The following is a 14060-nucleotide window of genomic DNA, read 5'->3' as shown; positions in this document are numbered from 1 at the left end:
CATATATAATACTACGTCAAAATAGATTTGGTTTGAGCTAACATAGTTTGTTAGTTGATTTTCATGATGAAGAACAACTTCATCATGAAACAACTGATATTTTGCTACTCAAAAGCAGTAGCTGAGACTTCACAGATGGGGTAAAAAGTAGTTCCTGATGCCAAGCCGAATGAAAACCCCTGATGTCCAATTGGTATCAAGATATTAACATGCTTCCAAGTCTTAGAGCTAAAAACATTTGTATTAGATTGTTGCTGTATTAGACAATTAGGAAACACCGCAGATTCAAACTAGAAATGTTAGACAGCATGTACCAAAAAAACAAAAAAAAAAACAAAAAAACATTTCTATGAAACTAACACGGTAGAGATAACCTGAGCTCTAAGCCCTGGAAATGCTAATAGGTCAACCAACAGGGTGTGGGACTGTGTATGAAGAGGTTATGGTAACTAGCAATCAAAGTATCCTCCACTGTGGAAAGGAGCATTTCTAAGAAAACAGTGCTGCGTAGGACAGCAGTGATCTATTAGCCCCACTGGTATTCCTGCAACTAGGAGGGTGTAGGCCTCAGTATCAAGGAGTTAGGGTGACTATCATGTTTCAAACACTGTGCACTATAAACACTTCTAAGAAAACATTGCGGAGGAAAGCAATGATCTAGTCCCACTGGTATCAGTGCAACTAAAAGGGTGTAGGCCTCAGTATCATGGAAATGTGGTACATTTCCACTGCCGACATACCATGTCTCCAACACTCCTTTCCAAACAGTTCTCTGCTTAAAGGCATTGCTACTTTATTACAGTGGAGAGAGACAGGAATCAGAATCATGTTAATTGCCAAATACAATAAATGCACAGTAATTTGCCCTAGTGGCACTGGTGCAGAGACATCTGTAGAATATTTTCTACATGTGTTGGGTGGGAATAATTTTGGTTTGGTTTTCGCTCCTGGGTCCAGGATCAGTTCCAGTAGATCTTCCAGTTTATTAATGGCTCTTATTTGGATATTTGTATCATAATATTAATATAAATTATACTGTTTTTAGGGGTGGACTGAGTAATAAAGCCAGATGATGAATTTTCATTGTATTTAGATGTTCTGGTGTTCGAGCTGTGGGGGAAATTTCCAATTTCTGGAGTCGCCAACACAGTTAAATGGATGTAAAGGAAACACTGTATATCAGCAACTTACCTTGACTCTGCTGAGTGGCCAGCAGCTATATAAAACCTTCCTTGGATGAATAAAGGCTAAAAAAGAATGCGAGTGCGTACTGACATGTGGCACCAGGACAACAGAGCCTCACACTCAGTGCAAAGGGACAACACAAGACATAAGATAGATGGTAGACTGAACATATCACTTAACATAATATGACATAAAGATGAGACAGAGGGGATGGCATGCAACAAAAGTCCTCAGATTTAAATGAGCAAGGTCACAGGTGGGATTACAGCGAGAGTTTGCCAGGTGAGTTGAAATCACAACATTGCTGTTTTATGATATGAAGTGTAAGGATGACAGCGTAAGGAGTGTAAGGATGACACTTCTAAGAAAACAATACTGTGGAGGAAACAGAATAATCGGCGTAATTGAAAGAGTGTAGGCTTTGTTATCAAGATGATATGGAAACTATCATGTTTCCGACACCCCATATCAAACATTTCTGAAAAAACAAGACTGCAGTCAGTTCAGTTATTTTTTCCACTGACACCAGTAGCTATTTATCTCCATGGAATAAATATTTTAGATTGTGCATAAATATTTTTACAAGAAACACTTCATTGGTTAAATCGGCACTGTGCTTACCACACCTCTCACTCTCTTGCACTTGCTCTCATTTCCTCTCTTTTCCTCCCTCCCTACTCTATCTTTCTCAGTTTTTCTCTCTCTCACACTCTCTCTATCTCTCTCGCTCTCTTCTGTTTCTCTCCCCCATCCTCCTGCACCCTCTACTTTCTCGGGACCACACTGCTTTAACTTTCATGTAATTACAAAAAAAATTACATATCATTATGAAATTAGACTCTTTAAGAAGATTGACAAATGTTTGGGTTGCAGCCCGGTTCTATAAATTGAAGTCGTGAGATGTGTCTTGAGTGTTGAGTGAAGATATATGGCAGACTGTACAAAACACACAGTGTAGGAAGTGGGTCACGACCACACAGCTCAACTGAACGTGTAAGAAAGCGCAGGGGAATAGTATCGGGAAAGAGAGGTTGAGTAAAGTAAGTCTATTCAGTAGATAGCAAGTAAATATACAGTAGACCTCCTTAACTGTGTGTGTTTATGCTCCTTATTTGTTAGGTTATATACTGCTACATGTACTGTATACTGTGTATACACTGTGTGTGTGTGTGTGTGTATGCGTGTACATGTGCATAACAACCTTGTGTGTGTGTGTGTGTGTGTGTGTCTCCTACCATCAGTCTCAGTGTGTGTGTCCTCAGGTGAGGGAGTGTCATGGCCCCATTCTGCTGCATTACTGATCTGTACCACCAGGAGCCGCCTCAGCGACACCAGGTCAGCGCCTTTAAGCCCCGCCTCCAACTGGCGTACAACGCCCCGCCCTGGCTGGCTGGTCACCACGGTAACCTGGGAACACAGCCACAGGAAATGGAAAAACTGCCTCTGTAAACATGTTAACGCATTTGGCAAAAAATCATATTTTAGGCTATGATAAGTAAAGGCAGGTGGAGAATTCAACCCCAAGCATGGGAGGCTTTAATAACTTAATAAACTGAACAACATAAAATAAATAAAAAAAATAAAGTGAAAAACTCATGGGATCAGCAGACGTGGATGATATCGGAGGTTAACTTCAGGGATTTAGGTTGCCAGTTTATGAAGCAAGTTTCAAAGTTAATGTGGATGTTATTGAACCACTTCAATGAACTGAACAGAAGCAAAAATATGATTCAATCAGCTAGCTGAAAGATAATTACCACAGATGTTTAGACTTTACTCTTTGTTGTCGGATTTTCTGTGTCAGGCTCACTGACACCCATACACGTAAAGATGTATGGGACAAACAGTAGTCACTAGTTATTCATCATGTAAGTATCGTGATTCAGTAAAGGAAAGGTCAGGTTCCAGATCTTCTAAAATTGAGCGGGACATTGTAACTGCGGCAAAACTCTAGTGAATATCGAATCATGATGAATACCTAAATCATGAGAGATGACCTCATGTAACACTGTGCTAACAGACTCATGAATAGACAGATCAATTGAGGTTTTGATCAGATTATTCTTTACCAAAATATCATCAGCATTAGCGCTGCAATCATCATCATCATCATCATCATCATCATGATCTTCATCATCATCACAGTCAACACCACCCAATCATCACCCTAGTGCATCATCATCCTCATTCATGTCATTTTGCCTTTGTCACAACACCACCATTTTTTTGTTTTCACTCTTGCACTTTTCCCGTCACAAAACTAATTCAACAGAAAGCTTAACGGGAGGGAGGAAGGCTACTGATTATAGGCAGCAACTGTGACATCAAGTGAACACAGGCTGTAGTTTCATGTGTAAAATCAGTTGGTCACACCTGGCAACAGCAGTGTCTGACTCATCCCTTTCCTAACAGAAACTTGGTGACAGCCATGGAGCAGGGTTGTGGCGCTGACATGGCTGCTAATGAAACTGTAATATCAGACCAGACAGCCACACCTGGAAACCACAACTGTTACTGACACGTTCCTTCACTAACACAGCAACCCTCTTCTCTAACCGACTCGTTCATTTCAAACTGATGTGCCCTTGAGCAACTCTCTTTACCATCACATGAAGAGCTAAGGGCCAAAAGTAGAAGACTGTGGTTGCTGTAACTGAATGTGTGTTGCAGGGCGTTGGCGAAAAAGGGCAAATATTTTCAGTCAATCTACTCTGGGCAAATAAGAGGTCAGAATGTTTTTTATGGTTGCTTTCTGTTTTGATGTTGTCTCTAATATTGCTCACTCCACCTCTTCTTAATCCTATCCTCAAGTGTAAAACCATCACATTGTCTGAAGTGGTAACAATCAACTCATTCTTCCAGTAAAACACCCTCCCTTTGCGTGTCTTTATTGTTTTCACCCTGGGGAAATCATGGGCAGAGAAAGAGGACAAGACACAGTTTCCCTTGCTTCAACAGCTACTGTTAAAGTGCCTATGAGCAAGGCACATTACCCCCCAATGTCTCCCTCAGACTTACTTAGCAGCCAACAGTAGAAGACTGTGGTTGTTCCCAGGTGTGAGGGTGTGCAACTCAGTGAGGTAGTACCAGGACAATGTTGAAAAAATCAACTTTACCAGAGGTTAAGAGGTTTCTGATTGCTTCTGTTTTGATATTGACTCAAACAAATGTTCAGCTCCCCTCTGCCTCAAGGGAAATCTAAACCATCACATAGAACAATGGTGGTGATCAACTCATTTATTGAGTACAGAACATTCTCCCTTGGTCCCTCGCCAAGAAACATTGGTTTCAGTTTTACTGCCGCGCACTAAAACATAGTGGAGGACACAGTGGAGGACATGTTTAAATTTAACAAGGGAGATTGAGGACTTGTAGGTAAATCATTTTTCCCACACTGCAAAAAATGTCCATCTTAGCAAGTAATTTCCTCTCATATTTCATAGTCTCAAGCAAAATGTGCTGCAAGCGGAGTGAGACAATTGAACTTGCTTCCAATGCCATTTTACTTGTTTCAGGAACTTTCCAGAAACTGGTGTAAGTATTTTAAACAAGGCAGAATAAGGCAGATCACTCCACCAGCATCAAGAAAATGACATCCGATTCAAGAGGAGTCTTGAAACAAGTTGATTGCCATTGGAAACAAATGAAAATGTCTCCTGTTGGCACATTTTGTCACTTGGTTTAAGACAAATAAGGTTTTAAGACTCAACGCTAGATTAAATGACTTGTTACAATGGATATTTTTGCAGTGCACACATTTTTTCATGAAATATACAGTTAACGAGTGGGATGCATTCAACACTTTGTGTTCAAGGGAGATGTTCCCACCTGAGGATAATTTAAAAAAACATCCTCCACAACACAACTCCATAACTTCACCTACAGTAGCTGTAGCGCTCCCCACCCTATAACGGGTGCTGTCTTCAGTTAAGCTCAACCAACATTGTTGCTCTTCCCCAACCACATCAAAATAAAACCCGTTTCAGTCTTACCATTATTAAGGCACACTTTTGTTCTTCTTTCTCCACTCCCTCCGCAAAAAAACACTTGTTTGAATTGTTACAGCTGGCTTTATGAATGCTCGAATTTGTGTTTCATGTTCAAGTTCAAATGTCATATCTTCAAAAGAACCGGCCAAGTTTAAAGCCCATGAATCACTGATTCTTTGCAGCATTCTCATGTAACCACTGACATGTACAGTAAGAAAAACAACATCACCACAACAAAGCATTCTTTGGGTCTGATGGTAATATTTCTGTGCTGCTTTATGGACATGACATGCAGTATATTCCAGTTATTAAACTAAATGCATGATGTCAGAATCACGACTTTTACAATCCCATTAAAGCAAACTTCCACCTTAAAACAAAACTGACATACTGAATGTTATTGTGATAAAACTCTAGACACTGTACACATACTGCAAAACTATGCTATGATGAGAAAATATAACAATGGCAATCCCTTTACCTGGCATGTTGCCATATCGTCTGTTATTTTAGTGTTTACTATACTTGACAGCTAACATTATCTCACATATGTCCGAAAATGTTTCATGACTCTGGGAATAAACCAAACCACTGATAATGCATCGCAAAATGTTTTCCCTCAGCTCCTGACACAGTTGACTTTTTTCAGCCTCAAGATTTCTGCAGCAGACCGATTTCATGCTGCAAAAGGAAACATCTACATCCGAGCAGTATCTTGTTCAACATCGGTAACTGCTATATTTGACGACAGAAAAAGCAGGAATCGGTTTTCTGAGGTGTGTACACGCCTCATGGGGGTAAACGGATAAACTGATGTTAGGCTGATGTTGGGTACGCTGCTGAATCACAGTAACAGTGGCAGTAAATGATGATTCTAATGGGATTATCTGGGTGGGTTCTGCTCTCTGCTTCCTGCTCTGTTTGGCCAAAACAGACTTAGGATCTGAGATGGATGGAGCTGTGAATGAGCCGACAACGACTGGGACACGTCTTTATGTAAGTAGGGACTCGTGTGCACAACACACACGCACACACACACACAGACACAGACACAGAGGGAGGGTCTGCTCACATGCATGCATACACACACACCCACAAACTGGGGACACACATACCCTGCCACACACACACACACACACACACACACAGACACACAAAGGGTCGTGTGTCTGCTTAGTGTCTCTCTGGCCCCTAATAGTGCTATTCATATCTGCTGCTGTCGGAAACAGCGGGTCTTAGTGTAATCATCTGTCCAGAGCCTCCTAATAAAGCCGGCTGGATTTGAAAAAGCGCCATCAACAACCCAGAGCCCAGTGTCCAGAAGACCAATTGTTCGAATTTAACAAGGAGGACAGTGACCGGCTAACATTCTGCCTACAATCTAAATTTAACAAATGAGATGCTTTCGGTAATGTCGGCTAACCTTCCTACTCCCCTAAAGATACTGCGCTCTGCTTGTCTCTAAAATAGTTGTGACATTGATGGGTCTGGAACTTTTTTAAGCCCCCGCTGATTTTTACTTGCTGGAACTACATCTTGTTGCAAAACAATATTACGCTAAAGCTGGCAGTACATGGAGTATAACATAAATATAGGGACTACTATTTCGAAATGGACTGGTGAATCCAAGTGATAGCTATGACCCTTTACTGATTTCAACAAGAAGGGGAGATGTACTGTAGAAGAGGGGAGAGAAACAGGTTAGACAGGGATTTTTAAGCCTTGAAACAATTTTGAAATGGATCTCAATACTAGGAAGGTGGTTGATTTGTACACTCAATGTATTTGTCGCTTGTGATAAGCGATAGCTGATTGGAAATTCTGAGAACTACTGAGGCTTTGCTGATTTCAATGGTAAGACTCTTCTAGACAGATGGCTCTGCAGCAACTGAATGGAGCCCATTTCCTGCATTAACGAGAAATGCACATGAGCTGGTTTTAAGTGGTCTGTCTAATATTAGATGTGAAAAGCGCTCAGCCACTAAAAGGGACAGTTAACAGAGACTTTTTAAAGAGACTTGTTTTTTAAAATATGCAAATTCGATTTCTGATTCAATATTGTTTTTTATAGCTCCTAAATACATTGTAGTGGATCTGAAGAGAGCTGAGTTAAGAGGTGTAAATGGTGCCTATTCGCTACATTAGCATGAAGCACAAAGCTTGAATACCAAAGTGGGCCTATTCAGTCTGAGCTAGTGCTTCCTCATAATGGATCTGAAGAGGTCTAAACAGCCAATGGGAGCTTTCATATCTGATAGTATCTGCTGAAAATGGTTAGAGCTTCATTAAAAAGGTGTAAATGTTGATAAACTGGTAGGGGAGTACAGGAAGCAGTGGGGATGTAGCTCAGTGGTAGAGCGCATGCTTCGCATGTATGAGGTCCTGGGTTCAATCCCCAGCATCTCCACTTCTTATGGTGCTACAAACACTACCAGAGTTAGGGGCTGGTCTGCACTACTGTGAGCACTTTAAATCAAGTTAATAAGTGATCTTTGTATAAGGAATAGTTCATCCTTAGTGTAGGGTGCATGCGCAACTAGAGCATTATCAGTGAGTAAAATATAGGAGGTAATGGGGTAAATATTGGACTATTGGACCCACTGTGCAGTCACTTGGCTACAAAACACTTGGATTATGCTGCATAAGGTGTTTGGAGACATTTGATGGACATTTAACATTTGTAGTGTAGTAAAACATTGGCCCTGTTCAACAGTTTGGGAGAAGACTGAGATGGAGCTATGGGGGCTAACTCTCTGCGTGATTTGTGGTCCAACTTCAGTGGGGTTTCAACTGACGTGGGGGTAAGTAGATAACTGAATTTTCATTTGGGATTAACTATTTACTTTTAAATTGACTTCTGAAACATGTGGTTGGTTAGTGCTTAATGTCAACCTTGACCCACATTAACAATTATCTTCCTCTATCCCTCTGTACTCCTCTTTGGTGGCAGGGTGGCCTAGTGGGTGACCATCAACAGTCATGTGTCTTGAAGAGTCCCTCGGTGAAAAAACATGTAAATGTAATCTCATTAAGTCTCTAACAAATCCCGAATGAGCCTGTGTGTGTGTGTGCATTCACAAGTCTCTCACTCTGTGTTTGTGTGTTTCTGTATACATGTCTATTGCTAGCTGTAGAGTTAATGGTGTTGCATTGATTGGCATGGCATCTAGCAACACTAGTAAATGACTGGCTGGTGATGGCAATGTGACCAAAGATTTCCGCTGCAGCCAACTTTACCGCATCGACAAAGGAAGAAACTAGTTGACCGCTGCCAGTATTTCTTTGACTAGAAAATGACTGGTCTTCTGGCAACTGGTTTCTGAAGTTGCTGATTGTGTAACTCACCTCCACAGATGTGTTGTTGCTGGCCTGGTTGCCAGCACTGGTATGTCTGGTGTACTGTTTAAACTGCTGCAGGCTGTCCAGCACCGCCTGACGCAGCAGCTCCCCTCCTCTGGCCGGTCCTCTGATACAGCCTTCACCTGAGATAGACCTCAGCTCCTCAACACAGGAACGAAGCCTGGCCAGGTTACCACGAACCTGCTAAAAATAGAGAGGGAGAGAGAGAAGAAAAAAGGGAGGAAGACAGAGTGAGAGATGGGGTGGGCGAGGGAGCGACAGATAGAAACAGAGGGAAGAGAGGTGAGAGAGAAGGAACAAGAGAAACCAATTTAGAGACAGAGAGAGATAAATTGCTCGGTACATTCCTCTTTTCATTCCTCTCACAGAGCCTTCACCTACAATGGGCCACAGCTCCTCAAACTATTCGAACTTTGTTGATTTCAATGGCTCCTTCTTTCCAAATAGACAGCTCTTCAACACATGAATGGAGCAATTCCTCTAGATTAGCATGAAATGACCACGAACACACACTCACTCGTTCTCACTACAAGTACTAGTACACTTCTTTGTCTCTTTCTATCCACAAATGGCAATACACTCCTACTGCAATCTCTCTCTATATCTATTTGAAATGGTAAACTGCAAGATCTTTATCTATATATATTTTTTTATTTTGGCAACATCTTTCACTTCCCAGAAATCACTTGTCAGTCAGTGTGTCCAGTAGTGTGACGTGTTTTCTGTTGGTTAAGTTTGAGTTTCTGAAGGTGGCGCTCCTTTCTTTGTGTCCCAGTTCTTCTTCTATTTATTCCAAACAAACAGCTGTTGTTGCTGCCTCAAATGTAAAACGGATCACTCCTTGTCAGCCAGAGGATTTTTCCCGGGAAAGACCTGCCCAATCCCAGGTGTTTAGACCATCAAATGTAAAAGCTTTCATGAACTGCCAAGATCACTACTGTTATATCAATCAGTGATAGAGAGCAGCAAAATGGACATTTATTTATATGAAAATATCACACTTGCTAACACTCTGATGGACAGTGTCTGTAACCGCTAACTCTATCTGTCTGTCTGTCTTTCTGTCTCTTTCCATCTCTTTCTTACCACAAATGGCAGTAGACACTCCTGCTGCCTGCTGATGGCATACAGGCTGAGCAGCGGTATCCTGCAGGGTCCGTCCAGACTACAGGCCAGGGACAGGAAGTTGTCCAGGGCCTCACAGAGCACAGTGCCGGTTTCAGACCACCAGGGCGGCAGCGCCTCCACGATCAGGACCCTGGGCGGTTGCCGCAGAAACGAGGAGGGCCAGCACACCGGGCTCCCGGCGTGGGAGGAGCCTGCTGGCCTCTTCCTGGTGTCCATGGAAACGGGAATCTGAAAACAACAACACAGAAAAAACAGCAACATTCAGGGACAAAGAAAAGGTCAAATGTTAGCTGGCGAAAAGTAACATTGACAGAACAATTAACTTTTAGTCAGCATTTTTCTGAACATACAAGGTAACATTTCATCCCCAAGACGTAAAATGTTTTGTGTCTTTATGGGTATCAGTTAAAGTCATGTGTAATGTTTTGTACCAAAATAAGTATCAAACCCTAATTTTGCATGCAGTGCACCCCTCCATTCCTGTGCAAAACCCAGCTCAACTGCAACTTTACCAGTCAGTATCTCTAAAGCCAGAAAAAAGCCTGAGTGAGCAACCTAAAAATGATCTCAGAGGTGTTTGTTTAAGCCTTTTCAGCTCGACTCTTCCACGTCTGTGGATAAGCTTCGCCGACCCAGCATCCAACAAATTTAGGAGGCCATGGGGAGGAAAACAAACAACAACAAAACAGAACAAAAACCAAAAGTACAATGATAAACCACTGCCCTGTAATGATAATTAGCCAATATAATTTAGTTAACAACAATCATTAAAAAGTACACTGTGTGTACCAACAATAAACTAAATAGGACATGAATAAATAGCCTAGATGAATGCGTGCAAATATGTCAGGCACAATAGAATCTAGGTTATAAACAATTCAGTTTGCACATATCCTAACTCAGAGTTTCCCCTAACTTCTGGAGAGGCTAATGTGATAAAGTTTCCACTAAGGTAGCCTAGGCTTTGTGTAGTTATGACTCAAAGGTGTACGACTGTTTCATGATCAAAAACAAGACTTTGGGAACCCACTGAGGAGTCATCAAGACACCAAATATTTTGCATGGATTTTGCATGATGATTCAAATTTCCCCTTATGTGGTCAGAAAAAAAACACTTTGGTGGGCTGCTTAAGAGTTTTTCATACAGAGACCCTCAGTTTGGAGGGAATGACTTTAGGTTACTGAAATCTATGCTCTTGATGTTTTTTTTTAGCTTATTCTTCACTAATTTATAGCAGTTTGAATTATTATTGATTACATCACAGCTACATGACACACATTTTGTAGTTTTGCCAAAAGTCCATGACAAAAAGTAGCATTTGTATGTAATAATGTTGTATTCAGTATTAGAATTAGTATTAATAGTTCAGTGAATGATTCTGACTTCGTAACACAAACAAGAATTTCGCTCTGAATCACATTTAATAATAACATTCCAGACCCCTAAACGTTTTATAAGCACGCGTCTAGGCACGCGGCTGTGAGCGTATGTGAGCCTTTACCTAATAGATGGGGGTGGAAATAATCCCGCTTGTCTTTTTTGTCTTTTTCTTTACAATTTCACAATCATTAACAGATGGACAAAGCCTGGGCTGTGCGGCTGTCAGAAGGCAAGATCAGACACAATAGCCAGTCATGCAACACAGAGGATGTGGCCAGAAGAAGATCTATTGTGATTCACAGTCTACTGCACTGGGAAAAACCCCACAGTTCGCCGCGTCAATCACACCATCTGAAACCCTGTCATTATGGGATGTGTGTCTGTGTGAATCCGTGTTTTCTGTGTATTTGCACATATGACATATGTCATCATCGGTACAGAAGGGAAACCCCTTATTTGGCAACATCAATGACCCCCTATTAAGACACACATCAGTGCAGTTAGTCATTTCATGGTCACACCTCAGTGAGCAAGAACAGTGAAGGAAACACAGTATGAGTTTTCTGAGGAAATAGAGATTAAATCAACTGACTGCTCTCGACATTTTTCCCAAAACCATGTTACATATTTCTGGCATTTTCCGTATTAGATCATGGTACGTTGGTAACATTTTGAGGCAGCAGATGACCAATATTTCTTGCAGCAATTAATAGAAATGAATAGACTTATAGAACAGCCACAGTTAGTTGTGGTCTTAGCTTTCAACACTGCTCCTGTGCAAAACCCACACAGCAGAGCAAGAGACTTGTAAATGTTCTCAGCCCCTGATCATACAAATTGAGGAAATATAGTAATTAGGCCTGAGACCCACTGTCATTAGGAAACACTGGTATAAATGTCTCCTCACATTCATTCAGTGGTACAGAAGACTGCAACCATTGCTACAAAATGTGTAATTAACAAAAACTTGTATATCTGATTATTAATTTATACTGCTACTACTACTACTAGTAGTACTACTACTACAAATACTACAACTACTACTACTACTACTACTACTACTACTGTTTCCCACAGTTCTTTATAGCCAAGGCTGGCTGCCTTAGCAAGTATTGTCAGAAGCCTTAGCTGAGAAATGCCTACAAAACGAATATTTCATTGCATTAATGAATTTCAGTTGGACCAAACTGTCACCCAAAGTTTCTTGTGTTACCCGACTGAATCTACTGTACTATATAATGATATAATGATAATAGTATTATATAGTATTATAATAAATAATACTATATAATACTCTACTGTATCAAGTCTAACAGCAAAATGCCATACAATATTTTTTTTTAAAAGAGCAGAGCCCTAAGCAAGCGAGTTCATAGAACATTGTGAGTCATTTCATGTTCATTTCATTCATTTCAAGTGAGAGAGAACAGTTATGAACAGCTCTATGAAGGCTGACTGAGTGAGAGTATGGAGATTTGGCACTATTGGAACGGAGTGTTAACAATCTATAGAGTGGCATTCGCAGTTAGTTGTGTTAGTTAGTTGATGCAAACAACCTCCAACAAACAAATCTTCTCCCTTGTGTCTTACACTATGGGTTAGGGCCCAAAAAATGGGACATTGTCTGGCAGTAAAATGTGTCCCAGGGAGAGATACAACATTTCTAAGAACCCAGACTGTACAGGGCTAGTTGTGTTTACAGATCCCCTTTCAGATTTGGGTATTGAATTAATTTAGGGCCGGATGGAATATTTCACCATTCTGTCTTCATGCTGCCATAAATTTGCCCCAAGGCCTGTCTGGCTTCTCTTGTCAGCAGCTGTCACTGGGCCTTAACAACTTTTCTGGGGGGAAACCAAGTCTGTCTTTTTTAATCTAGCTCTGGTATGAATATGCTTTCATCACACTGAGTTGCAGGCGGTCTCGCTACAGCCCAGGCACTGGCTGGATTTTAGACAGAAAAAACTTAAGAGAAAAATAATTTCTGACTGAAGAAAACAACTCTCAATGGAAACTAAATATCCAGTTTGCCTTGACCATCATTTTATCATATATGGTAACAGTTTTCCAATCCAAACACAAACACACACACACACAAAGTCACACTGGCCTTCTGACAATCACCAAGGACGGAGGCTGTTATGTGACAGATTTAGACTAGAGATAGAAACAGCAAGAACAATGCGTCAATAAGAAAAAATCTGAAGGCTTGGGCTGCTGTTCAGAATGAAAACCACTGACATAAATATCAGAGAGAGAATCCCCTCCAGTCTTTATCTTCCTAGCTGTTGGATCCAATGTCCTGAAACCCTATGTTCTGTTCTGCTCCCGTCAGAGAGAGGCTATTCTAACAAAGGACATACTGTGTTTGCGTGTGTTATCTTTCTCAGTTTCAGCTTTGTTTTCTGATCCTCTGCACCTTCTCATATGTCTCTGACTCAGTTCCCATGCAAATTCTATCCCTCTCTCCACCCAAATCTTATATAATTTACCGTCTCCCCTTTTGCCCTCGGCCTTTGTCCCCTATCCCGCTTTAAAAAAAAAAACATTAAAGAATGCAATCTGCTTCAATCAGATAAACAAATACTATAGCCATGTTTTGCCACGCCTGGGTCTTGTCCAATTACATATCTGATTTCAATTCTATTTCTCATCTCAGAAACAATTCTTACCAAAGCAGTACACACAATGTCAATTTTATAAACCTGCAACCAACCGCTTCTACATACAAAATCATCTTAAGATGATCCATTGGTTTAAAAATGTGTAAGACCATCAATAACTATCATAACAATTAAAAAAGAGAACATGTCGTTTTCAAATTATTCAAAAGTCAGTAAGGTGTTAGGTGCTTGCTATTGTCTGTGTGTGTGCACTGATATCATGTCACAACTCCTGGAAAGATTGAGAGTGTCTAAATTGTCTAAGGCATGTGTTCTGTTTGTTATGGTTAGGGTTAGGGTTGTTATGATTAGACTTTTATCAATCATTACATATGAACTAAGAGTGAAACACTT

The 14060-nt window shown here is 40.8% G+C and overlaps 1 protein-coding gene and 1 non-coding gene across 2 annotated transcripts in view; one reads left to right on the top strand and one right to left on the bottom strand.

Moving 5' to 3' along the window:
* The window catches only part of m1ap (meiosis 1 associated protein), a 41724-nt gene extending 31846 nt beyond the window's left edge, over positions 1-9878 (bottom strand). Inside the window, exons 1-3 of the mRNA XM_071537167.1 lie at positions 9621-9878; positions 8520-8717; positions 2421-2592 (exon numbers count right to left, since the gene is read on the bottom strand). Of these exons, the coding sequence (XP_071393268.1) occupies positions 2421-2592; positions 8520-8717; positions 9621-9878 (628 nt within the window). The remainder of the gene's footprint in view (positions 1-2420; positions 2593-8519; positions 8718-9620) is intronic.
* trnaa-cgc (transfer RNA alanine (anticodon CGC)) lies at positions 7510-7581 on the top strand. Its single transcript has one exon. It is a non-coding gene; the product is annotated as a tRNA-Ala (tRNA).
* Positions 9879-14060: the final 4182 nt, after the last annotated feature.

The sequence above is a fragment of the Centroberyx affinis genome, unplaced genomic scaffold (genome assembly GCF_046629955.1).
Source record: "Centroberyx affinis isolate AG114_WGS23_722 - 3 ecotype Tasmania unplaced genomic scaffold, CSIRO-AGI_Caff_v1 ptg002987l_1, whole genome shotgun sequence".
Taxonomy (NCBI): domain Eukaryota; kingdom Metazoa; phylum Chordata; class Actinopteri; order Beryciformes; family Berycidae; genus Centroberyx; species Centroberyx affinis.
This window is presented reverse-complemented; position numbering and strand designations above follow the sequence as displayed.